The following is a 27,509-nucleotide window of genomic DNA, read 5'->3' as shown; positions in this document are numbered from 1 at the left end:
CTGAATATTTTACACATATTAAGTAATTTAATCTTTACAACTACATGACTTACATACTATATTATCTCCATTTTACAAAAGAAGAAATTGGGACTAAGTTCCTATATAACACCCACATTCAAAGTGATGCAAAAGACACATTAGAAAACATTTAAAATTTCTATTGAGCTTACCATCCTTTCAATCTGATGACTCCTTTCTATAAACTCTCTTGAAGATCTCATGCCATAATTTTCTTTGTATTTGATATTTGTGACTTTAAAAGAGGCAAGGTAATAGAAAGACTTATCATCTAAAAGGTAAAACAAGCAAAAGTCTCATGGTTAAAGGTAGTAAGTTGTTTTGTCCCCTATGGCTTGCCCACATCTAATAGATAGGCTACTATAATGCATATTATTTCTACTTAGTGCAAAAATTCTTGCAGACACTTCTCAAATATTTTGTAATTTCACAACTGCCGTCGGTTAAAATGAAAAATTCTGATCCCAAAGTACTCATATAGAACACTCCATTTATAGATATTTATGCATATCAAAACATTCATAAAATTGGACATGCAACATACAGTGGAAAGATAATAGCGAAAGCAATTGCTGAAAGTCATGTAAATGTCATCAGTTCCCTCAAGGAATTGCCAACAGGTATATCAGACATAAGCTGTATTATGAAGATACACTGAACAAGCTGTCAAATTTTTTTATGCTACTGCTAAGCTTACTTAAGTAGAAGTCCATATTTATTGTTTTCACCTTCTTTTTTTCCCATTCACTCCCTAATTCTCTGCAATCTGTTCCTACCACACCACTAAAGCTGTCTTTGTCAAGGACAACCGTTGTAATGTCTTTCATGGTTTCGTTTGTTTGTTTTACTCCTTGATTTCCTTGTAGCCTTCATCAGGTTCCCTGAAAACCTATCTTTGGTTTCATGAAGCCATCTTCTAGTTTTCTTCTTTCCTCCCTGGCCATACATCTCAGTTATCTTGGTGAGCTCTTTATTTCCACCCTTCTCGTTGGCATTCAAAGATTCTATCTTTGACCTGGTCATATTAAGTACTTTTTGGTAATCTTAACTGGGATGGCCTTACCCACTAACTAATTATTGATGACTCAAATTCTTTATCTTCGGACCAAATCTTTGTCATGAGTTTCAATTCTCTATCAACTGACTTTAGGAGACTGTTTATTGCACATTAAATAGGCACCTCTAATATATTTCCAAAGTGAAATAATCATTTACTTCCTTATTTACTTAAACCTCCTCTACTTCCTATATTTTATATCTTTGTGAACAGCTCTAACATCCATATGGTTACCCATGGCTTGGTTTCATCCTGATTTCCAATATCCAATTAATTTTTCAGTCTTTAAATCCTGTAACTATAACCCATTTAATCTCTAATCTCTCTCTCTCTCTCTCTCTCTCTCTCTCTCTCTCTCTCTCTCTCTCTCTTTTGGAGATGGAGTCTCACTCTGTTGCCCAGGCTGGAGTGCAGTGGCACAATTCCAGCTCACTGCAACCTCCATCTCCCTGCAACCTCCATCTCCTAGGTTCAAGTGATTCTCTTGCCTCAGCTTCCTGAGTAGCTGGGATTACAGGGGCATGCCACCACGCCCAGCTAATCTTTGTATTTTTAGTAGAGAATGAGTTCACCATGTTGGCCAGGCTGGTCTCGAACTCCTGACCTCAAGTGATCCACCAGCCTCAGCCTTCCAAAGTGCTGGGAATACAGGTGTGAGCCACCATACCCGGCCAAATCTCCAATTTCTTACCGCATTTTAAACATTCATTTTAAAACATATTTTAAATGTTTAAAACATTTAAATATTCATTTAAATTTTTTTAAATGTCAAAAACAAATATTCATTTAAAAACATTTTTTAGATCATAAATGCTATATCAGAAAATCTGGAATGACCAGAAAATTATATACAAGAGAATAAAAATCTGTAACTGTAATATCTAGAAGTAATTGATGTTATAATTTCGGTTTTTATTTATTCTGTTAAAATAATTGTTTTACTTGACTGAGACAGCTTATCACCACAATTTTGTATCTTTTTTGTTCCACTTACAAAATTTATTCTAAGCATTATCTTCTTTAAAAAAGTACATTTTGTTCATTCGAAATGAGATGTCAAGAAATATGAATAAGGTGACATTTTACCACAACAGTTTACAATCTATTTTGCTATTTTGCTGACAATTTTTACTTCTTTTTTTTTTTACTGATGGATGAGTGGATGAATTAATCAATATTTACCAAGTTCCTAACATACACTAAACTCTGTCTAATCGGCTCTCACATAGATAATCTTATTAAATTTAATGAATTCAAGCTACCTCTCAAGGCACTTCTTGAAAAGATTTCACAATTAAAGTTTTATTACAAAAAAAGATTAAAATGAAGATTGATCTCAGAGTGACAGAGCTATTTTACTCATTATCATACACATATCCCTATATTGTCTTTAAGAATTTCCCTGTTAAGCAAAAGCATATTCTGGAATCACGTAGAAGTAAAAGTGATTTTAATATATACTTTAAGTGCTTTTAAAAGTGCTAAAAATATGTTATATGTGAAGCATAACTATATTAGTCACTATACTATAGCAATTATGTTAATGTTGAACTTTTGTATTAATAAATAATAATATCTTTCCTTTACTGAACTGTCATTATATGCAGAGAACATGATATTTGCCATTTATTGAATATTACTTGCTCAGCTCATTTCACCAGTGAAGAAATTCAACATTAAATAAGTTTTTATAAAAGATCAATTAGGAAGCCATTGTAGAAATCCAATTTAATAATGGCAAATATTTGTAAGAAATTACTATATACCATGCAGTGTGTGACAACACAAAGCTAGTTTAATCATCACAACAATTTTCTGAATTAAAAATAATAGTAAACCGCTTTACATAACAGTACTGAAGCTTAGCGAAGTAGAAAAGAAGTTTGCTAAAGATCACCTAACTAATTTATGGTGAACCTGAGATTAAAACCAAGGTATGCTTGGCTCTTGGGATTTCATGGGAGAATAACATTTTATGGGAAAACAAAATCCCTACATTCCTGGAAGTGGATACACTTCTACAGAACAGGAAGACAAGTGATGCTATCTCAATGCAAATTTTACTCTTTAGGTTTTCAAGAAACCAAACTTAAAAAACAGCTTTAGATAATTCGGTTTCTGGATTTTGTTAAAACATAATTCTAAATGCTAAAATCTTTAAAATATTTCATGCAAGTCTATAAAGCATATTTGCTTTTACCCCATAACAAGTGGTATAATTGATTCTAAAAAATCCTGAAAAAAATGTATCTGGGACATGAAAATGCTTGTTGAAAATATAATTTACTATATAATTCCAGTAACTAAACAACAAAATAACAACAAACACAGAAAATCCTGAGACAACTGGCAAATTCAGTGTTTGAATTTTTTAAGTTAGGGTCATATTTCATGTGAATGGTAGTGAATATTATTTTCTTCATTAATCTCAAAAGAGCTTTACACAGTTATGAAGGCAGTATTATATACATACATCTTTATAAGACATAAAAATATATGTATATAATATGTGTAACACATAATATGTAATCTATATAAGATTTGTGTGTATATATGTGTGTGTATAATTTTTTCACTAGCAAAGGATATTTCTAATACATACAACTGACAATGAATATATATATCCAGAGAGAGCTATTTGAAATCAAAAAGAAAAAACAGATGACTCAATACAAAATGGGAAAACGACTTAAAAAGGCACTTCACAATAGCAGAAAATCCAAATGACCGACTGAGACATGGACAGATCCTCAACATCATTGTAGAACAGACAAATGGAAATTAAGATTACGATGATAACGCTATAACCTACACCAAATTAGCAAATATAAAAAGTTATGGCAACAGTAAATGTTGGTGAGGATATGGAGCAATGGGAACTGAGATGCAGTGCTGGTAGAAAACTGTTTGTTATTATCCATGATGATAAAAAAGCACTTGCCCTGGCCAGGAGCGGTGGCTCACTCCTGTAATCCCAGCAATTTGGGAGGCCAAGGCGGGCAGATCACGAGGTCAGGAGTTCGAGACCAGCCTCACCAACATGGTGAAACCCTGTCTGTACTAAAAACACAAAAATTATCTGGGCGTAGTGGAGGGTGCCTGTAATCCCAGCTACTCAAGAGACTGAGGCAGAAGAATTGCTTGAACCTGGGAGGCAGAGGTTGCAGTGAGCCAAGACTGCACCATTGCAGGACAGCCTGGGTGACAGAGCACGATTCCATTTCAAAAAAAAAAAAGTGTATGTCCAATGACCCAGTGATTCTGTATCTGCATAGTTCCTAGACAAACTCTTGGATGTGTGTAACAAGATCTACGTATAAAAAGATTTACAGCAGTATTGCTTTAATGACTAAAACCTGGAACAACCCAAATGTCTAAGTATTTGAATGACAAGTAAATTATGGAATATTTAAGATAATGAATATCAGTCAGTAATTAAAAAAAAAAAAACAGACTAAAGCTACCTTCAACAAGGCAGATGATGCTTGCAACAATGTTGAAGAGATGCAAGTCTCAAAAAAATATGTAAAATGCTGTTATATTAATTCAACATTCAAATAGGATTTCATTTTAAGACATTTTCTTTCCCTGAGGAAATAATCAATAAGAATCCAAATGGAAATCCTGAGGATAATAAGCACACATTAATCTAAAAGTCTTTTCATCATGTCAAGTAATAGAGACATGAATTCTATCAAGCATTTAATAGTCAATTAATAACACAGTAATTTTTTAAAAAATGATACTCAAGTAGCATAGAAAAATTTTATGGAGTTGTAAATATAAAACCTGAGAAGGAAAAGGTAGTTCCTAATATCCATGAGCTAAGTTTTGGTATTTCCATTGAACATCAACATCAGACAAAGCCATAATGTGACCATAATCAATGAATACCAAAAAAAAAAAAAAAAAATACCATTCCATATTATGTCTGAACTCAGACAAAGACAAGAACACTATCTAAAACAATAAAACAAAACAAAAATGGATCATCTCCCTATTTTAGCCAATAGGAGTGATAGGAGTGACTACTGTTTCTCTACCAAATTACAGCTTTAGCCTCACTTCACTGTTAACCTTCTAAATAGGATTTAGTAAGATACTCGATCATAGCATTATTCCAGGTTTCTGACAGCAATCACATAAAATCCAGTTCAGAGAAAAGATCCAGTTCCTTCAACCCTCCCCCTGAATCACCTAAGATAAGCCAAAATCTTATAGTGCATTTGTTTAAACAATCTTTTACTATGCAGTCTGTGGTTCTCCATGGCCTATGTTCTTTTTCACCTGTATATATCTGAAGATGTATTCCTATGATCTCTGGCTGAAAGGCACTGATAAATCAACCATATTCAAAAGTCACTGATTTCATTAATTCTTATTTTAAAATTGCGCATTTTAAAAAACAGTGGATAATTGGTCAGAATTATAATACACTGAAAGCCGATCATTCGTAACTACTGAGATCTTTAGAATAAAAATAACTCCATCAAATACACTTCCATCCTGGTGATGTGACTTTTACCACTATGTCTGCTAAAATCCTTATTTCTATTGTGATTATTTCACAATTATTGATAATTTTTACTCCACCGTCTTTCAGATCTATTCATGTACAATCTGTAAAAGTAGTATTTTAGAAATAATTTGTCTCCCGTTGTTACCCTGGTTACTAGAATGTAATTTCCTTCACTGAATTCCTTCTGTTATAAAAATAGGTATGTTCGTTTTAAAAACCGCATCATCTTATGTACCTCTATATCCCATTCTACTTGTTTAACTTTTGTCATGGTCTGCCTTCTCCCCTCTTTTCCTAAATGTCCATCTGCAGTCAGGCAACTTTTCAATTATCTGCAGTCAGGAAAGTCTTGGAGATAGAACACTCAAATCCTTGGGTGTTAGCCTCTGTATTAGTTGTCTACTGCTGCTATAACAAATTACTGTAGGTTTGGTGACTTAAAACAACACAAAATTATACTCTTACAGTTCTGGAGGTCATATATTATATGTGAGTTTTACAAAGCTAAAATCAAAAAGTTGGCAGAGCTGGTTCCTTCTAGAGGTTGTAAGGGGAGAATTTATTTTTTGCCTTTTTTTAGAGTCTACCCTCATTCCTTTGCTGATGGTCCCATTTTACATCGTCCCATCCTCCTCTTGCTTTTGTTGTTCCTCCTCCTTTGACCTTCTTTCCTCCCTTTTATTAGGACCCTTGCGGTTATATTTAGGACCTATCCAAAATAACCAGGATAATATCCCATCTCAATATTATTAGTTTAATGACATCTGGAAAGGCCTTTTTGCTACATAAGGTAACATTCACAGATTCTAACAATTAGGACATAGACATCTTTCCATGGGAATGGGGCATTATTCAGTCTATGACAACCTCTAAGATTTTTTTAATGGCTAAATGCTTTTTTCGTGATTATTTTTACTATCCCTTCATTTTATTCTTTTTTAAGCATTGGGAGTGAAAGGCATTTTAAAAACAAAACTATTTCATTACCTCCTAATCCAAAGAAAATACTAACAAAAGATAAAACTATATAGGGTAACTTGGCTTATGCTTTCATCTTATGAGAGTCTAAGGGATGGATATTATCAATCCCCCAATAATGAGGGTAGGAAGATAAACTGGGCATGTTGGACAATATTTCATTTCTTCTTCGGATCATTCAAATATAGTTTTATTGCCATGACTGATATGAGTGCCTAAAATTTTAAGTCTCAATCACCTGTGATTAAAAATGCAGAAATTGACCGGGCATGGTAGCTGATGCTTGTAATCCCAGTACTTTGGGAGACCGAGTCGAGCAGATCACCTGAGGTTGCAAGTTCGAGACCAGCCTGGACAACATGGTGAGACCCCAACTCTACTAAAAATACAAAAATTAACTGAGTGTGGTGGCAGGTGCCTATAACCTCAGCTACTCAGGAGGCTGAGGCACGAGAATTTCTTGAACCTGGGAAGTGGATGTTGCAGTGAGCTGGGATCTTGGGACTGTACTCCAGCCTGAGTGATAAGGCAAGAATCTGTCTCCAAAAAAAAAAAAAAAAAAAAGAGGAAACTACAGAAACCAAAGAGGAAGATAAATGAATCTTAGTTGATTGTCATTTGGCTCAACTATGATACTGACTCTCCATTTTTGCATATATAATTGGGAATTAATTCTGAGCTTTTCCTTCTTCCCATAGTCATAAAAAAAGTTTTTTTTTTTCAAAAATGATGCTTGATCTTTAGCCCTTTAAAAGTATTTTTCAGATAACTCTTCTTATATTCTGAGTTTTTCTTGAGGCGACTCATTAATATACTGATTCTGAGAAGAGTATACTAAACTCTCAGCATATTATGTAATTTGTCTTTATGCTAAAGATGATCTTTTCATTCTTCTTTCTCTTTTTTATGTGTTTCTTTTAGATATGTCTATCAATGCAATGCTTATTACAAAGTTAACTGGGTGGAAATATGTAACACAGAGCTCAATACAGAGGCAAACTATAATTTAACATCAGTGAAAGACTGGTAATTAAAATGTTAATATCATGCAAATGTCACTTTTTATATAACAGAAAATTTCAAGATATGAAGTCATGGAGTACTTAGGCAATGGAACTATGACCTGGATACTTACCCTCAACAACAAAATGAGTAACAATACCAATTGCAATTCCTATGATTGCTACAATTGCCAATGTGAAAAGAGCTAGCCGTACTGAGTCCCAAAATTGCTGTTTTCTTTGATATTCAAGTCGTGAGAATTCAGCTTCTGAAAATTCAACAGGTCTGTGATAATAGAAAGAAAATAGAGACAATAAAAATTCATTATAGTTCAACTGTGTTTACTTACTATGTTCCTCTATGAAAATTGTTTATACTCCTAAATAACAGTGAGCAACTTAGACTTTGAAAAGAACAGTAGGTTTTACTTTGCATATCCCCCCTAAAACCCCAATCACAGAATGAGTTTTAGATAAAGTGCTGCTGATGTTGACATTCAAGTGAGGATATCTTCCCACTGTATTTTATCCGGCTTATTGGCAATTTAAAACTTTGGTAGTGAAACACAAAGACTGGCTTTTAGATTTTAATATAACTACTTTTTAAGTAAACTTAACAATTTCTTAATGGCACGTTGTAAAAGTAGCAACATTACTTTTGAAGACCTGATCATGGCTCTTTTCATTTACTAGCACCTCCCAATGAAATCAAAAATGGTGAATTGCACTTAGTAAGATTCCACCACCCACGAGCATCCTTCACTTACATTTGACTCACATGACCCCACTGTGCTTTACCTCCATTACTCAAAAATATCTTACACCATTTATCTTTATCCAACTTGAAAGTTGCTGTTTATTTACTTTACTGTCTGAATTCTTAAATAAGATTCAATATTATGATATCTTTCAAGTGAAATTTTTCTGTAAATGTCTTTATGCTTTTAACTTTACTTAATATTTATTGTGAACTTATTTTGTTAAATGAGATCATGAAAAAGTCCTTAGAATAGTAGCTACCACATTAAAATAATGTTCAGAAACTGTTCTAGATCCCTAAATGTATACAGATTTTAAGATAAACTATTTGTCTTTGGGATGCCCACATTTTAAAAGGGGAGATAGACATGGAAACAAGTAGTTATTATATAGTGTGAACTGCGCCAAAATAAATTTGTACAAGATGAGGGAACACTAAACTTTTTGAAGGGTTGTGTCAGGAGATTTTATTAATAAAGTGACATGATTACAATTTTGAGGAAAAAAAGCTCACGAGTTAAAAAAAAAAAAAAAGACAGAGAAAATAGCATGTGGGTGGTGGGGGAAGGTAGAAATGTGAAACAGCATTCATTACTAATAGGGGATAAAAATATAAATAAAACATGACATTTGTCTTCTAAGAATTTATTGTCTCAATATATGTTTGAGATTGCAAGTCTTTCACAAGACTGCAATTCTGGGAAGAGGATATGGTAGAGCTGGTGGGCTGGGAGTCTCATAATCCAAAGTAAACACCTGGAAATTTACTTTGGAGGAGGTGGAAAGTCAATAAAAAATTTTAATTAGATTGAAGAGTTCTGAAGATTTGGAAAAGTCACACAGATGTGAATGAGGATGGGGATTAGGGCAAGAGTGCAGACAGATAGACCAGTTTAGAGGTCATATTGAAGGTCCGGGAAGGAGATTGTGAGGACCTGAACTGAGGCTATGGAATGGGGTGGAGAGGAAGAGATGGATTTAGCTGTAGTTCTTGAACTTCATTGAATGATTGATCATCTGTGGGACAAGAAAAGGATTAATGGCCCACTTGTTTGGATGTCCAGGTAAATGACTGTGACTCCAGGCAAGATGAGGAATATTAAAGGAGAACAGTGTTTCCAATAAAGACATCAATATAGTTAATAAAGAGCAATTTGCTGTCCTTAGACTTGGGTCTGGGTCTGAATCAAATGAAAAGTATCTGTTTTACGGTCTTTCTCTTTGACTCATTTTATTTTAGTTATATCACTAATATCTGTTTATATGATTCTAATAAAGCAAATGTTAAGGTTAGAATTATATAACCTAGAGAAAAAATGAAAAAGTTACTGTGTACTCATGTGAAATACCATTCTTCTCACTCATAATCGAAGCCTGCACTTCCAAAATCTATGGCAATAGATAGTTTGAGTATGTAGCTTGTGAATATTATGGCTGCTGTAATTATTTTATTATTCCCATTCCTTTTCCCCCCTTAGTTTTGTGGGTTTCATTACTGTACTCTGTTCCCTTCAAGAAGCACGAAATACCAAGAATCAAATTTAATAAAATGTAAGGGGTTGATAGCCAAATATCACATCATGGTAGCACTGCATCGTTTTAAAAGGACTTTTTAAAAAATCATAGTCACATTTGATTTTAAAATAAGCTTCTTCTGCCTAGTGATTAGCTATTTTCAGTCTGACGTAACTGGAATGTTGCCTTCTGTCTAATGTGGAAGTTGAAATAAGTTTTACCAAATGCCATTTATGTGTTTTGAAGTGTAGCTGGCAGGTACAGTACGCAGACACCAGCCAAGTGCAAAGGAAGTGATGTTTACCCTAATTGTGGAAAATAAGGTCATAATAAAATAACAAAGTGTTCAGAAAATTGTTAAGAAATATGTTGGTTAGGCTGTTGTGAAAAGCTTGTAATAAGCATAATAAATAAAACAAAATATATTCAGGGCATTCTCAATTATGCAAGAAACTTTGAGCTTTTGACTATAGTTTAGATACGTTAGATGTATAAATGGTTTAAGCTTTGAAAAAGATTATTTAGATGACATTTAAATTCTCTAATGCCTTTAAAATTCCTGTATGTTTCTCCTGATTTGTACATGACAATTTTTTGTTCATTTAAATCTGAATGAGTTGGATGCTAAATGAAACCTTTCAACAGCATTTTTTCAGAAAAATAAATTTTATTGTGTATATTTAAAGTATATAACATGATGTTAAGGGATACATAAAGATAGTAAAAAGGTTATTATAGTGAAACAAATTCACTTATCCTTTATCTCACCTAGTAACCGTTTTTTGTTTGTTTGTTTTTGTGGCAACAACAATTAAAATCTACTCATTTAGCATGAGTCCTACATAGAATACAATTTTATTACCTATAGTCCTCATGTTGTACATTAGATCTCCAGACTTTCCATCCTACATATCTGCTACTTTGTATCCTCTGGCTGACATCTCCCCATTTAATTGCCCCTATAACCACCATTTTGTTTGCATCTCTGTATTTTGTATTTTTAAAACAATATTACACATCTGAGAGAAAATGCAATATTTTTCTCTCTGTTTCTGGCTTATGTCACTTAGCTAATATCCTCCAGGCTCATCCATGCATGGCAAATGGCAGGATCTTGTTTTTTTTCTGGGCTCAGGAAAATTCCATTGTACGTATTTACCACAGCTTCCTTATCCATCCGTCTGTCAATGTGCACTTAGGTTGTTTCCCTACCTCAGCTATTGTGAATAATGCAGCAATGGACATGGGAGTGCAGATATCTTTACCAGATGAAGATTTCATTTCCTTTGGGTATAAGCCCAGAAGAGAGATTGCTGGGTCGTATGGTAGCTGTATTTTTAATTTCTTTAGAAATCTCCATACTGTTTTTTATAATGTCTATACCAATCCACATTCTCAGCAACACTGTCCTAGGTTCCCTTTTCTCCATACCGTGGTCAACATTTGTTACCTTTCGTCTTTTTGGTAATGGCCATCCTAAGGAGTGTGAGGTGGTATCTCATGTTAGTTTTAATTTACATTTTTTGATGATTCATGATGTTGAGAACCTTTTCATATACTGTTGACCATTTTTATGTCTTCTTTAGAGAAATGTCTATTCCGGTCTTTTGAAAATTTTTTATCAGGTTATTTTTCCCCACTGTTGGGTTGTATGAGTTGTTTATAAGCCGTAGATATTAACCCTTTATCAGATATACGGCTGCAAATATTTTTCCCAATCTGTGGGCTGTCTTTTCATTTTATCAATTGTTTCCTTTGCTGTGTAGAAGTTTTTAAGTTTAATGCTGTTCTGTTTATTTATTTTTGCTTTTGTGGGTTGAGCTTTTGGTGTGATACCCAAAAAAATCATTGCCAAGGCCAATGTCCAGGAGCTTTTACCCTATGTTCTCTTCTGAAAGTTTTGTAGTTTCTGGTCTTCTATTTAGGTCTTTTATCCAATTTTGGGTTGATTTTTTTTTTTTGTAAGGTGTAAAATAAGGTTTTAATTGCATTCTTTTGCATGTGGAAATCTTGTTTAATTTACCATACCAGTACCATTTATTGGTACCGGCACCACTTATTCAGAGACTATCCTTTCCTTATTGTGTCCTTGTGATGCCGTTGTCAAAAATTAGTTGACTACGGTCAGGCACAGTGGCTCATGCCTACAATCCCAACAGTTTGAAAGGCCAAGGTGGGTGGATCACTTGAGTCCAGGAGTTTCAGGCCAGCCTGGGCAACATGGCAAAACTCTCTCTACAAAAAAAATATATTTAAAAAAATAGTCAGGTGTGGTGGCACATGCCTGTAGTCCCAGCTACTCAAGAGGCTGAGGTGGGAGGATTACCTGAGCCCGGGAGGTCAAAGGAACAGTGAGCTGTGATCACACCACTGCACTTCAGCTTGGGTGACAGAGTGAGACCCTGTTTCAAAACAAAAACATTAGTTGATCATATGTGTCTGGATTAATTTCTAAGCTCTCTACTATGTTTCACTGGCCTAAGTGTTTGTCTTTATGCCAGCAGTGGTGCTGTTTTGATTAACATAGCTTTGTAATATAATTTTAAAACAGAAAGTGTGATGTCTCAAACTTTTTCTTTCTCAGAATTATTTTGGCTATTCAAGGTCTTTTATGGCTCCATACAAACTTTGGGAGATTTTTTTTCTATTTCTATGAAGAATGCCATTGAGATTTTGATAGGGATTGTGTTAGATCTATATATTTCTTTGGCTAGTATGGACATTTTAACAATAGTAATTCTTCTGATTCAGAACATAGGATATCTTTCCATTTATTGGTATTGTCTTTATTTCTTTCATATTTTCTAGTTTTGGCATACAAATCTTTCACTTCCTTGGTTAAATTTATCCTAGGTATATTACTTTTTAAATTTTTGACTACTGGAAATAGAGTTGTTTTCTTCATTTATTTTTCAATTAGGTTGTTATTTGTGTATTGAAATAATACTGATTTTGTATGTTGATTTTGTATCCTGCAACTTTATAAAATTCACTTATTAGTTCTAATAGTGTTTTGTGGCATCTTTGGGATTTATACATTTAAGATCATGTCAAAATAATTTTACTTCTTCCTTTCTGATTCAGACACCATTTATTTCTTTTCCTTATCTGACTGCTCTTGCTAGTAGTTCCAGTACTATGGTGAACAGAAGTGGCAAGAGTGGGAATTCTTGCTTTTTACAGACGTTGGTGGAAATGCATTCAGTTTTTCCCCACCGATTACAATATTGGTTGTAGGTTTTTCATAAATGGCATTTATTGAGTTGAAGAATTTCCTTTCTGATGTGGTTTGGCTGTGTCCCCATTCAAATCTCATCTTGAATTGTAGTTGTTATTATCCCTACATGTCATGGGAGGGACCTGGTGGGAGGTAACTGAATCATGGGGGTGGTTACCCCGTGCTGTTCTCATGAAAGTGAGTGAGTTCTTACAAGATCTAATGGTTTTATAAGGGGCTTTTCCCTGCCTTCACGCTGCACTTCCCCTTGTCATTGCCATGCGAAGAAGGACGTGTTTGCTTCACCTTCCGCCATGATTGTAAGTTTCCTGAAGGCTCCTCAGCCCTGCAGAACTGTGAGTCAATTATACCTCTTTCCTTTATAAATTACTCAGTCTCAGGTATTTCTTCATATCAGTGTGAGAATGGACTAATACACCTTCTATTCCTGTTGAAAATTTTTATCAAGAAATAATGTTGAACTTTGTCAGAGATATTTTCTATTAAGATAATCATGAGGCTTTTATCTATCATTCTACTAATGTGATGCATCACATTGATTGATGTATGTATGTTAAACCAGTCTTGCATGCCAAAGTTAAATCCCACTTGATCATGATGTATAATATTTTTGATGTGTTGCTGTATTCAATATATTTTATTGAGCATTTTTGCATCAATGTTTATCTAAGAAAGTTGCCTGTAGCTTTTTTTTTTTTTCTTGTGATGTCTTTGTCTTCTTAGGTATCAAGGTGATGCTGGTCTTGTAAAATGTGTTGGAAATCATCCCCTCTAGGTCTTTTTTTTTTTCTTCTTCTTCAAGAGATTGGCAAGTACTGGTATCAATTCTTCTTTAAATATTTGGCAGAATTCAGCTGTGAAGCCATCTGGTCCTGGGCTTTTCTTTGTTGGAAATTAACAACTTTTATCATACTTTGTATTACATCTATCATAAAAGATAAAATTATGTTTGTTCTTTAGTTCTTTTGAAGGTGGAAATGTTTGTTTTGCTGTATTTTCTTTCTTCATGTTAAAGTAAGATGGGAATAAAAATGAGAAATACACAACTCAAACCTAATCTTCCATGTAAGTAAATTTTTTAAAAGTTAAACAGAAAATGTCTGCATATCCTCTAAACTAGTGATGGGTTTTTATGACTGAAATAAATACAAGTTGACTGGGTTTAATTCTGGCTCTGCTACTATCAGCAAGCTAGTTAAATTCTGTACTTCAATCTCCTCATCTGTAAAATGAAGAATCAAAGTCTTTCATGGCTTTGTCAGAATCCAAAATAATACAAATAATAAATACGAGTAAATAATTGGTGGATAGTCCTGTTTCTTTCAATCCCTAAAGCAAAGGGCCTTGTTTTGTTCTGTTTTTGGTCTTTTCTTTAAATATAATTCTTCAGATGACCTGACAGTTTATAGTTAGGAACGTTTCTGCATTTTCTCCACAGCAATCTGTATAATTACTGTTAAAGTTACTCATTAATATCATTTTTCTTTAAAATTTATAAAAATAAATGTTTCTGAATTTCTTGCAAAGTGAACAAAATGATGTCTAGAAGCATAAACATAAAGAATATAAACCTGTCAATATTTACTGCCACAATTCTCTATTTTAACTGCTTTAAGGTATTAACCACTCAGCAGAATTAAAATAAAATCTACAGACTGAAGGTAACAAACACAGAATATTTAAAATAAAACTGATACACCTGTTAAAAAAAACTTGTGGGATAATGCTTTATCCATTAATAATTCAATGTGGACACCAAATAAAATGACATTGTTGTGACATCACATTAATGTTGTAATGAGACATAAAATAACTAGCGTATTTGTCCATATCATTTAAAAAATCTATTCAAATAAACAGAACACAGTAACTAAAGCCTTTTGGTAATTTAAATAGAAATAAAACTTGAACAGTCACAGGAATGGAGTACACGTCAATAGAGTCCAATTTAGTTCTGTGGATGGCAGTGGGATTCCCTTTGGGAGATCTGTTTCTGTGGTAGGTCTATTGGCAATACTGGAAAGCATGAGTCAGAAACACTGGCAACGGGAGACAGATAGTAAAAAGGAGGAGCTAATTATGTTGTTGCAGCACTTAAAATGATACAGCCATCTAAGTCGTCATGACACTGGTATTTTCATGATGAGGCAAAATTTGCTTTGGACTCAATAAAAATTCCAAAGATAAGAAACACTAATCAGAGGACTGCAAAAAAATGTCCTTGGTTTTCTCAAAAGACATACGAGGGCATATTCTATAAATGTCATTATGATAAGTGACTTAAGAAGCATCAAGAACTGGCAAAGTGGGGGGAAACTGGGGTGATGGGGTGGTTACAACTATGAGTTAGTTATCAAAATTAGCTTCCTATCAGCTAGAAATGACTGGTTTGACAAAAGAGTCAATGAAGAAGAATGAAATTGTGGAGTGTGGGCAGTAATTGCATAGCACCCTGCTCCTTTATTGGAATGTGTAATAGCTCTGTACATGGGGGAAAATATTAAATATTATTTACATAATGGAATATAATGTAAAACATATAAGACATTTAAAGAAACTGGTTATAATAATTTCATGAGTTTTCTGAAACTTTCTTTGAAAACATTTTTTAGACCTTTGAGTTCTAGATTCAGTAAAAGATCTCTCTCTCTTTATAGCTGAGTTTCAAAATCATTATTACCATCTTGGAAGCACTACTCTCATGCTACAGTATCAGCAAGGTCAACTATACTTCTGATAGCAGCTACACAAGTAACAATACTTAGTCACTTAATTTCATTCATACAAATACAAGGAGAATTTATGCAGTTTTCTTATATTAGAATGGTCACATTTTCTACCTCAAGAAGACTTTATAGTTTAACTGCCAAGTATAGTATTAATAAAAATAAATTTCATTCATTCATTTAGCTCATGTTCGATTAGTACATGTTCATTGGACATTTACTATGTTCCAGACACTAATTTAGTTATATGGTTATGGCCGTACTAAGGATATAGACTGCCTTTGTGTGTCCCAATGGAAAAGACAGTTTGTGCAATAACAAATCTATACACAAATGTCAGGTATCAAGTAAGAGGATAGAGAATAACGAGGGTACAGTGAGGGAGGTGGTAGGATTAATGTGATCAGGGGAGATTACTCTGCAAAGGTGATATCTAACTGGAGACATTAACAAGGTGAAAGACGGAGCCATGCAACTATCTAAGGGGAAAATGATACAGCAAAAGAAATAGTCATTACAAGGGCCCTGATGTAGGAGCAGAGTTGGTGAATTTGCAGAAGAGCAGAAAGTCAGTGTGGCTAGTAGGCAGTGTGCAAGTGGAAGAGGAAAGATGATGGAATCAGAGATCATTATAGACCACATCATAACCCAGCAGGCCACAATAACAACCATTTTGTTCCCAGCACTTTAAAAGGCCCTGGTGGGCGGATCATGAGGTCAAGAGATCGAGACCATCCTGGCCAACATGGTGAAACCCCATCTCTACTAAAAATACAAAAATTAGCTGGGTGTGGTAGCACTTGCCTGTAGTCCCAGCTACTCAGGAGGCTGAGGCAGAAGAATTGCTTTAACCTGAGAGGCAGAGGCTGCAGTGAACTGAGATTGTCCCACTGCACTCCAGTCTGGAGACAAAGTGAGACTCCGTCTCAAAGAAAAAAAAAAGAATGATTTTGGAGTTTTGATCCCTGTGGATGGGACTGATCTTTTTAAAAGGATGACCCTGTGGAGAATACACTGGGTGGAAGGCAGCAATGAAGGTGTGAAAAGTGGAAGCAGAGAAACTGATTAGGGAACCCTTGAAATAGTTCTGGTCTGAGATGATGGCTGCTTGGAGTAGGATGCTAGCAACAAGGAAATCAGAACATATAACTGGATTCAGAATACATTGTGAAGTTATAGCTGACAGAATTTGCTGACGAATTGGTTGTAGAACGTGAGAGAAAGAGAAGAGTTAAGGAGGATGTCAAGGTCTATAATCTGTGCAGAGAAAAATGATAATCCAGTGGATATGAAACATTTGAAAGTAGTGACATTGTTCTCAAATTAATGCGTATATGGAACTCTAGTGTATAACACAGACTTACAGCAAAGATGTTCTGGGATGGAGAAGGTGTACAGAAGTCTGCCAGTATGTAATCTCCCCACAGGAAGGGACCCCTGAGACACATTTGCAAGAATTAATTGCTGAATTTCACACTGACTACAATTGCTTCAGCAAAATCCTGAAGATCCTCCACGATGGAGCCCTGGGCAGCACGATCTGTCACCCAGTCCCTACTGATGTCTCTTGCATTCCGTTCTCCAGCCTTTACCCGCCATATACCCAATGAGCACACCTTCATTTTTCTAATGTCACCTCCATAAAATCTTTCCAACATATAAAACTCCTGGGTAGGCTTTGACTTGTAAATAAGGAACCAGCATGCCTTTCATTTCCTCTCTGTCCTCAGAAGAGATTATTGCTTCAGAAGAGGTAGAAAAGGCTGTGATCTAGAGAAGTTAGTCTTTGATAAAGGGACCTGCTTCCTCTGAGACTAGCTGTAGTACAAATGTATTTGTAAGTATGGCGGTAGGGATTTGAAGGATTTCTTTTTTTATTTTACCCAGGACCTGACAGAATCACAGAATTTACAGTTAACTTAGAATTGTTCCACTTCATTCATCAATACTAACATCCACTTTATCAGAACCCTACCATAATGTTGTCTAGCCTATTCTTAAAACCTTTCCTTCTAACTTCCTGAGAAAGCTCCCCTCACCTTTACTTAGTCTGATGATGCTTTTTAGGCATGCATTCCCAAAGTTTGCATCTCCTACACTAACTGTATTTTCCTAAGAACATTCAAAATGGATATAATCCGTATGTCATATCTAATTCAGTCAACAAGTTCTAATTGAGCACCTACTATGTAACCTAACACTATTCTAGGCTCTGGGTATTCTCTAGTGAACAAAAGAAGGTCCGGTACTCCAGTAACAGAAATAAAATCACTTACACATTTACAGTTCTTCCTACTGATTGGCCAAACCAGAGGGTTAAATCCCCTTATTGCCTTGGTGAAAAATTAGGGTCATGCTGAGAAAGCATTTGCCACATATCTTTTATAAATTAAGAAATATGAATAGGAATTATATACCAGGTGGATATAATGATGAAGGTACAGCTCCCTAAAAATTTTACAAGTCTGCTTTTTTTGTTCAGACTTTAATGTTTAGCTTTGTTTTAAATCAACCACCTAAATAATGTGTCTCGAAATTTGAAACAAAGAGCCAATAGTTTATGTTGAATAAGTTTATATATTCAACTTAGTAACACAAAGAAAAGAAGGATGAGTTGGCCAAGGGTTTAAGTGCAAAAGAGAATTTATTTGTGAGGACTGTATAAACATCCTTTAATAACATATGACTACTATTATTCAAAAGTTTATGATCGTCCTACATGACCCTCCATTGGGTTTATTTCTGTGTTTGTTTTTAACATCATTAAAACAAGAAAACACTGGGCAATTAATTTGAAGTTGGTGAAGTGAATCCATAAGATAACTGATGACATCAAGATGAGGATTTAAATATTCTATTATACTTGCTACTAAAGAAATGTAAACAACAAAACTTTAAATTAAATGCAGTACACTCTTCTATGTGCAGCATAAATATTTATGTGCTGATCAAGTATTCTCACAGCAGTAGCCTTGGGGGGAAATTCTTTTTATGTCTTACACATGTCTTAACATATTTGTATTCAACCTGAAGCATAGATACACATTAGATATTCTGTTTGGGCACAGTCCTCTCTACTTCTTGCCAAAAAGCCTTCATTTCTGGGAATACTTGTGGTTAATAACATCTCCTTAATGACATGGGTTAACTAAGGTTAATGACCTTCCTTACTACACATACATACACACAGATACACAGAATGAGACTCACATGTCAGTGGTGAGAAGCAGCAATAGAGAACAAATACAATATTTATTTTAAATGCTATTTTTAGATGCATGAAGGAAACTGTGAACCTCAGCAAAATCCACAGACTCAGACCTCTTCCTCCCCAGCGTTTAGCCATGGATATGTGGCAGAGTAAAATTAAATCACCAAAACTGGACTGCCTTTAATTATGGTCTGCTCTGTGGGCAGTTAAAAGGTATAAAGTTTGTTTTGAGAGATTTAAGTTGAGAGAGAGTATAACATACTAGTTAGAAGCACAGAGTCTGGAGTCCAGCTGTTCTATTTTAAGTTCCAACTCTGACATTTATGAGCTGTATGATTTTAGGCAAGATACTGAACCTTTTTGTATCTCAGTTTTTTTCATCTGCAAAATGGGTATAATGGTATCTACTTGATACACTCCTTGTGAAAATAAAATGAGATAATATATTTAACATGTCAAAAGTGCTATAAATATTATTGCTATTATTAAAATGCTATCTGCTCACTGATTTTTATTTTAAAACACTAAATGCGTAGGAATAATCAAATCCAAATGTCTTTGTTCTTCTTCAGTATGACCACTTTATTTCTGTTCTCACTTTAGTGAAATGTTTTTCTGCTTTCTTGACTTTCCAGTCTTTAAAAATAAAATTCCAAGGATGGGAATGGACAGTACAACTCTTTAACCATTCTTCAAAACCGTGGTACTAAGTCCTTTCAAAATAAACAAGGCCATGATAAATTTCAATCTCATTTTCTTCCATGCCTTATTTGGACTGAAGTCCACCAATTAGAGACTGTTTTTATACAAATTCCATATAGCATTAAGCATGATGATGTAACATAACTAAATCTCAGTATTGTTCCCTTTTCTATGTGACTTGTCTAGTCTACTCTTCCCAGTTGGACCTTATGCATCTACTTTCACAATCTTCACCCATCTCAGTTTTATATTTCCAAAATGATTCTTTCTCATGCACTGAATCTCTTAATAAACAGTCCTTCCAAAACTTTTGACTACTCCTATGACAACTCAGACATCTTTGCCTACTGTATTTAAAAAAAAAAAAAAAAAAAAAAGCCATGAAACAGATGCCCCAATACTTGTAGACAGCAGCTGATTCTACCACTTACTAACTGTATATGCTCTTTATATCCTTCAGTTTCTTCACCTGAAAAATGGTGATAATGGCCTTAAATTTCTGGACTGTAGTGAGGTTTAGGGATAATAAATTAAGTGCTTAGCACAACGTCTGACAGGTAATAGGCTATGAAAGGAAACTATTACAATTATTATTATTCGTCAACTTGAAACTATAATTATTTCAATGAAACTCCCCAAATGCCATCTTGAGGGGGAAACGAAATTTGTGTTATTTCAATATTTTTCTGCCAGCATGGTGGTGGGCAGTTGATACATTTTATCTCAAATTTACCCAATTCTTTTTAGTAGTTATTTAATAGCCTCATTTAATGATTAGTTAAGTAAGGCCTAGAGAGACTAATTTAGGCAAGGTAAATTTGGCAAGTAATGGAACCAAGATTTTGACTTAGTACTATGATTCCCAATTCTCAATTATTTCTGTACTCTATAAATCTTCCTTTGATATTTAACCCATAGATAACTAAAACCAACGATTTGGCTAAGTTCTATCTCATTATGTACTTACTTAATTATCACAATGGAGTCTTAGCCCTTCTTCCTATTTCCACATTTCTCTGCAGCAATCCATCAGATGCTCTGTGATTTCAAATATTTTGGAAAGCCTTTGATACTGTCTCTTCTGCTCAAATGTCTTCTTCTACCTACTGTCTACTGAATCAAGCCCACACTCCATAGCATGAACTCATACCTTTTCAATCAAGCATTTATTATTTTCACTGGCGTTTCAAGTTCAGTGAGTCCAGCTTCCCTACTGAACTTTCTTGAGCCTTTGAACATGCCCCCACACTTAACTGATCCTGCTCAAGCTGTGCTCCCCCCCCCCATCGGCACTGTTTTTTTCCTACCTCCCTACACTCAAATCCTATTCACCCTTCAAGATCCAGCTTAACTGTTACATCTCCATGGACCCTTTCTGAATCCCTACTTAAAAGTGATGTCATTTTACTAATGCCAAACCTATTTGGGGCTAATATTTTTCTGTTATTTGTTGTGCTCTCTCTGTTAAGCTTATGTTCCTATAGTGCCCAATACTTTTCCAACCTTAAATTAATAATAAAAATATAATTTGATTGAACCCAAGAATTACAGTACAGCCTATGTAGTGAGACTCCTGCCTCTAAAAAATACTACTAATAATACATCAATAAATAATCAAATATTATTTGTATTGATTCTAATATCATTTTTACCCAGCTAGTCAGTAAACTCCATAGAGTATGAATAGTACCTATTTTGCTTGTTGCTGTAACTCCAGTGTCTAGCAGAGTACCTGAGCCTTAGTGGTGTTTAATAAACATTGTTGAGTTAGTAATATAGACATTGCAATCTACAATATTCTTTTATGTTAATAATTATACCTTCTCTTAGTTTACAGTTTCCTAAAGGGCAGAATATATAGCATTCTCCTCTATATCTTTTCCAGAGTTCCTAAATATGTGATTAAAAATATTAATAAATCTTCCCTCTGCAAAATTTGCTCCATAGAAAGTAAAATTCTAAAATATTTATTTTTCTAATATTATACAAATATTGACCTAGGTGACTTTTATAGAACACTCCACCCAACAACAATATAATATGCATTCGCTTATACTGCATATGCAAAATTCATCAAAAAAGGGCATAATCTGGTTCATAAACATGCCTCAACAAATTAAAACAAATTAAATCTTACAAAGTATGTTATTTGATTATAGAAAAATTAAATCGTCCCACAAAGGGTGATTCTGGTGATGTCTCAGACAGAAATAAGAAACATGTTATTGGACAATGGAGAAAAGGCTATTCTTGTAATAAAGTGGCAAAGAATTTGGCTGAATTGCTTTTGTGTCCTAGTGTTTTGTGGAAGGTAGAACCTGAGTGATGAAATTGGATATTGGCCAAGAAAATATCTATGTGAATTACTGAAGATATGGCTTGGCTTTTCTTGACTGCCTACTGTAAAATGAAAAATGTAAAGAAAACAAAATGCAATACCCGTGAAGTGCAGTAAAGTGAATCACAACAAAAAGAAGTATGTCTGTTTTAATATCACATAAAATCAACTTTAAATCAAGGGTTTTGCCAAGAACTAAAGAAAGATGATAATTATATAAAGGGGTCAATTCATCAACATAACAAATGTTAAAACAATCCGTAAATGTGTATGCGACTAACCACAGAGCTGCAAAGTACTTGAAGCAAATACTGTTATAATGAAGAGGAAAAGTACACAAATCCACATTACAGTTTAAGACATCAACGCTCTTCTCTCACTATCTGATAAAGTAGACAAAAATTGATAAGGAAATGTATCTATTAGCAACATTATCAATCAGCTTGACCTAGTTGATATTTATAGAACACTCCACCCAACAACAACATAATACACATTATCTCCCACTGCATATACAAAATTAATTAAAAAAAAGAGCACAATTTGGTTCATAAACACACCTCAACAAATTTTAAAAAATAAATCTTTTAAAGTGTGTTCTTCGATTTTAAAAGAATTGAACCACAAGTTGATAACAGAAAGATATCTGGAAAATCCCCAAATATTATGAAATTAAACAACAAGCTTCTAAATGACCTAGGAATTAAAAAGAAGTACAAAAAACTTAAAAATATTTTGTTTTAAATGAAAACATAAAAAAATTGGTGAGATGCACATAAGGCAATAATTGGGGGAAATTTATAGATTAAAATTCTTAATTAGAAAATAAGAAAACGGCCGGGCACGGTGGCTCACGCCTGTAATCCCAGCACTTTGAGAGGCCGAGGCGGGCGAATCACGAGGTCAGAAGATCGAGACCATCCTGGCTAACACGGTGAAACCCCGTCTGTACTAAAAAAAATACAAAAAATTAGCCGGGCATGGTGGCGGGCGCCTGTAGTCCCAGCTACTCGGGAGGCTGAGGCAGGAGAACGGCGGGAACCCGGGAGGTGGAGCTTGCAGTGACCCGAGATGGCGCCACTGCACTCTAGCCTGGGCGACAGAGTGAGACTCCGTCTCAAAAAAAAAAAAAAAAAAAAAGAAAAAGAAAAAAAAGAAAAGAAAAAGAAAATAAGAAAACAATAATCAGCCCTACCTTAAGACACTGGGAAAAAGCTGAGCAAAGTAAACCAAATAAAAGCAGAAAAAAGGAAATAATAAAGAAACTAATGAAATTGAAAACAGTAGAGAAGTCAATAGAAACAAGTCAGTTCATTATAAAGATATATAAAAATTGGTAAGCCCTATAGAATTATTCAGAAAAAAGAAGGCACAAATTTGTAACACTAGGAATGAGAAGGAAGATATTACCACAGACCTATTAAACATAAAAGAATGATAAATAAATGCTATGAGTAACATGCCAATAAATTTGCTCATGTAGTAAAATGGATAAATCTTTTTGAAATACAAAAACTTTCAAAGCTCATTCAGGAAGATACAAATGTCTGAAAAGTACATATCTAAAAATAATAACATCAATTTAAACAGATTTTGCCAGAAAATAACAGATTCTGCCAGAAAATAGAAAAAAAAGAAATGCTTCCAAATTTTTATAATGAATCCAGCATATCCTGATAACAAAACCAAAGACCTTATTTTTAAAAATCAGACAAGTTAGAATTTCCTAAAGGGAACTGGAAAAAAAAATCAGACGAAAACCCCTCAAAACAAGAAGTAAAAATCTTTAAAAAATGGAATTCAAGAGTACCTAAAACTGATATTATATAAAAACAAGTGAGGTTTATCTTAGAACTACAAAGTTAGCTCAAAATTTGGAAACCAATCAGTATAACTCATAGTATTTACAGACCAAAAAACAAAACAGAAACAAAAACACTCCTATAGGATCATCTCAATGTATTCAGAGAAAGCATCTGAAAAAAACTTAACCTTAATTCATTATTAAAAGAAGAAGAAGAAAGAAGAAGAAGAAGAAAGAAGAAGAGGAAGAGGAAGAAGAAAAAGAAGGAGAAGGAGAAGGAGAAGAAGAGAGCTTTCAACAAGCTAGGGATAGAAGAAAAGTTTCCCAAGTATATAAAGCTCTTCTAAGGAAATCCTATAGCTAATGTATACAGTGGCGAGACTGAATGCTTTCTTTTAAAGCTCGGAACAGAGCAAGGATGTCTGCTCTTATTACTCCTATTTGTATTGGAAGTCCTAGCCACTGCAATAAAGCAAAAAATTGCTTTTATTAACATACTATAAAGAAAATCCTTGAGAATCTGCCATAAAGAGACTAATATGTATGTTTGCAAAAATTACAGAGTGAAGGTCATACATAAAAATCAAACTATTTCCATATATAAGCATTGAACAAATAGGTACTGAAATTGTAAAAGCAGTAACATATACAATAGCACTGAAAACTATGAAATAATTATCTGTGAATCTAACAAAATTTGTAAAATATTTAAATGGAAAAAATTTAAAGCATTTATGAAAAATCAAATAAAACCTTAAAAATTGATAAAGATATATTATGCTTAATTAGAAAAGTTAATCTTGTTAATTTGACAATTCTTTATAAGTTTAACTATATATTCTCAGCAAGAATCAACTATCAATCACAAAATGTGAGTCCTTCAGCTTTTTATTCTCAAAATTATTTTGGCTTTTCTAGGTCATTTGTTCTTAAATAACAACTTTAGAATTGTTTGTTTCTTTCTCAAAAAAAAAAAAAATCCTACAGTTATAAAACTTAGAAAATAGAGAAGAAAATATTTTTGTCCTTGAAGTAGAAAATATTTTGTAGATAGGAAATACACACCTATTAGAATGGCTAAAGTTTTTGTTTTTTTCCTAAGGGAAAATAACTAGAATATTCATATGTTGGTGTTGGGAAGGCAAAATGGTACCTCCACTTTAGAAACTGGTTTGGGAGAAATGAAGTTAAACATTAAAAAATGCACAGATAAATGGAAGGACATTCCATGTTCATAGATTGAAAAAACGAGTATTGTTAAAATGCCCATACTACCCAAAGCAATCTACAGATTCAATGCAATCCCGTGAAAATCTCAATGGCGTTTTTCATAGAAAAGAAAAAAAAAAGTCCTAAAATTCATCTGGACTCACAAAAGACCCCAAATAGGCAATGCAATTTTGAACAAGAATAACAATGCTAGAGGTACCACACTCCCTGATTTCACAGTATACTACAAAGCTATAGTAATCAAAACAATATGGTATTGGCATAAAATCAGACATATAGACCAACGCAACAGAAGAAGGAACCCAGAAATAAACTGATGCATCTATGCCAACTGATATTTTCCAAGGGTACCAAGAATACACAGTGGATAAAAGATAGTGTCCTCAATAAAGAGTATTAGGGAAACTAAACATCCACATGTAGAAAAATAAAATTGGGCCCTATTTCACTCCATTCATAAAAATAAACTTGAAATGGATTGAAAACTTAAATATAAAACTGAAACATTAAAATTCTTAGAAGAAAATATAGGGACCAAGCTTCTAAATATTAGACATGGCAATGATTTATTGGATATGACACGACAACAAAAGCAAAGGCAGCAAAAGCAAAAACAGACAAGGGGATTACATTAAACTAAAAAGCTTCTGCACAGTCAAGGAATCAATTAAAAAATTAAAAGGTGGTCTACGAAATGGGAGAAAATATTTGCAAACCACGTACCTGATAAAAAGTTAATATCCAAAGTTTATAAGGAACTCCAAAAACTCAATAGCAAAAGACCAAGTAATCTAGTTTAAAAATGGTCAAATGACCTGAATAGACATTCCATCAAAGAAGACATACAAATGGACAACAGGTTTATGAGAAGGTGAACAACATTCCTAATCATCAGGAAAATTCAAGTCAAAACAACAATGAAATATCACCTCACATCTGTTAGGATGGTTGTTAGGTTGAATAGAAAGTTGGGTGTCTCCACTGAGAAACCCTTTGGGCCAGGGTTGGCTCCAAGTTCTCAACTGTCAGCTCACTGAATTATAAAAATAACTATTAATTACCACTGATTCTTCGGCAAAATCCCCTTAAAACACATTCCTACATATATTTCACACCCAGGTAGTTAGTCTCAATCATGATAATTCCATCTCTGTGGCTAAGGGCTGTTCAAAAATGGACATGCAATTCAACTCTAGCCAGTGATATGTGAGGGACAGTTGGGAAATTGTTGAGAAAGACTTCTTTTCTTCTAAAATAAGACAAACTGAGAGATAACTCCTTATTGTTTTCTCTGAATATTGTTGTGTCCTGATGTGACACCTGAGACTGCTATAACTATATGAGAAGCAAGCGATAAGAGAAACTAACCTGAGGAGAATGTGGACTCACAAAGAATACCAAAGTAGAAAGACAGAAATAACCAGGGTCTCATATCACACATTTGAGGGGTTGGATCAAATATCACTGAGAACAGCCCAGCTTTTGGTATTACTAGTATATTAAATAATAATTTTTCCTATTGTTAACACCAACCAGCGTGGGGCTGAAGTTTTAATTAATTGCAATTGAAAACACCCAAATGAATACACATACTTAAACATTAATTCCCATAGCTTCAAGAATCTTCCAAAAATATGGAAGGCTTTTTATCTGAAACTTCAAGAAAGGTTTTAATTCAAACTCTATTATAACACAAGTTTTGATAGTTCAAACAAGGACTTTTCTATTACATGTATACAAAAACATTTTTTAAAAAATACTATAACCCACCAAAGAGAGACACTTCCTGTATATTTTATGCAATTTAAAGCACCTATTACATATGCTTGGTATACTAATTACAATATATTTCTAGCAATTCTTTGAAAACAAGTCTTTAGTCATATGCTTGGTAAGTAATTCTGAGATTTCTTAATTCATTCAAAAAATACTTACTGAAATTTTTTGCTGGCTGAAGGTGAAATGGTTAATCATAGATACTCAAGGAGTTTATAGGCTGGGGGAAATACAAATATTAAAAAATGTATATGTAAACCATTAACATAATAAAAAATGGTAACAGAAATGAAAGGTGCTCTTATATGTCTATAACAAGGAAATCTTATCTAGAGTAAGGGGTCAGGGAAGGTTTTTCTGAGAACATTTAAATGAATACCTGAAGGATCATCTAATTAGGGTGAAAGTAAAAGGATGAGTTGCACATCTCACACTTTAAATCAAAAGCTAGAAATAATTAAGCTTAATGAAAAAGTCACGTTGAAAGGTAAGACAGGCTGAAAGCTAGGCCTCTTGTACCAAACAGCCAAGTTATGCAAAGAAACAGTTTTGAGTAAATTAAAAGTGTTATTTCAGTGAATAAACAAATGTTAAGAAAGTAGAACAGACTTATTACTGCTACGGAGTAAGTTTT

The 27,509-nt window shown here is 33.9% G+C and overlaps 1 protein-coding gene across 1 annotated transcript in view; it reads right to left on the bottom strand.

The window, feature by feature from the left end:
• Positions 1–17,436, bottom strand: part of TMPRSS11F (transmembrane serine protease 11F) — a 57,668-nt gene extending 40,232 nt beyond the window's left edge. Inside the window, exons 1-3 of the mRNA XM_045391922.2 lie at positions 17,296–17,436; positions 7,711–7,912; positions 174–292 (exon numbers count right to left, since the gene is read on the bottom strand). Coding sequence (XP_045247857.2) covers positions 174–292; positions 7,711–7,912; positions 17,296–17,436 — 462 coding nt within the window. The remainder of the gene's footprint in view (positions 1–173; positions 293–7,710; positions 7,913–17,295) is intronic.
• Between the last annotated feature and the right edge of the window lie 10,073 nt (positions 17,437–27,509).

Source organism: Macaca fascicularis, chromosome 5, assembly GCF_037993035.2.
Source record: "Macaca fascicularis isolate 582-1 chromosome 5, T2T-MFA8v1.1".
Classification (NCBI taxonomy): Eukaryota; Metazoa; Chordata; class Mammalia; order Primates; family Cercopithecidae; genus Macaca; species Macaca fascicularis.
This window is presented reverse-complemented; position numbering and strand designations above follow the sequence as displayed.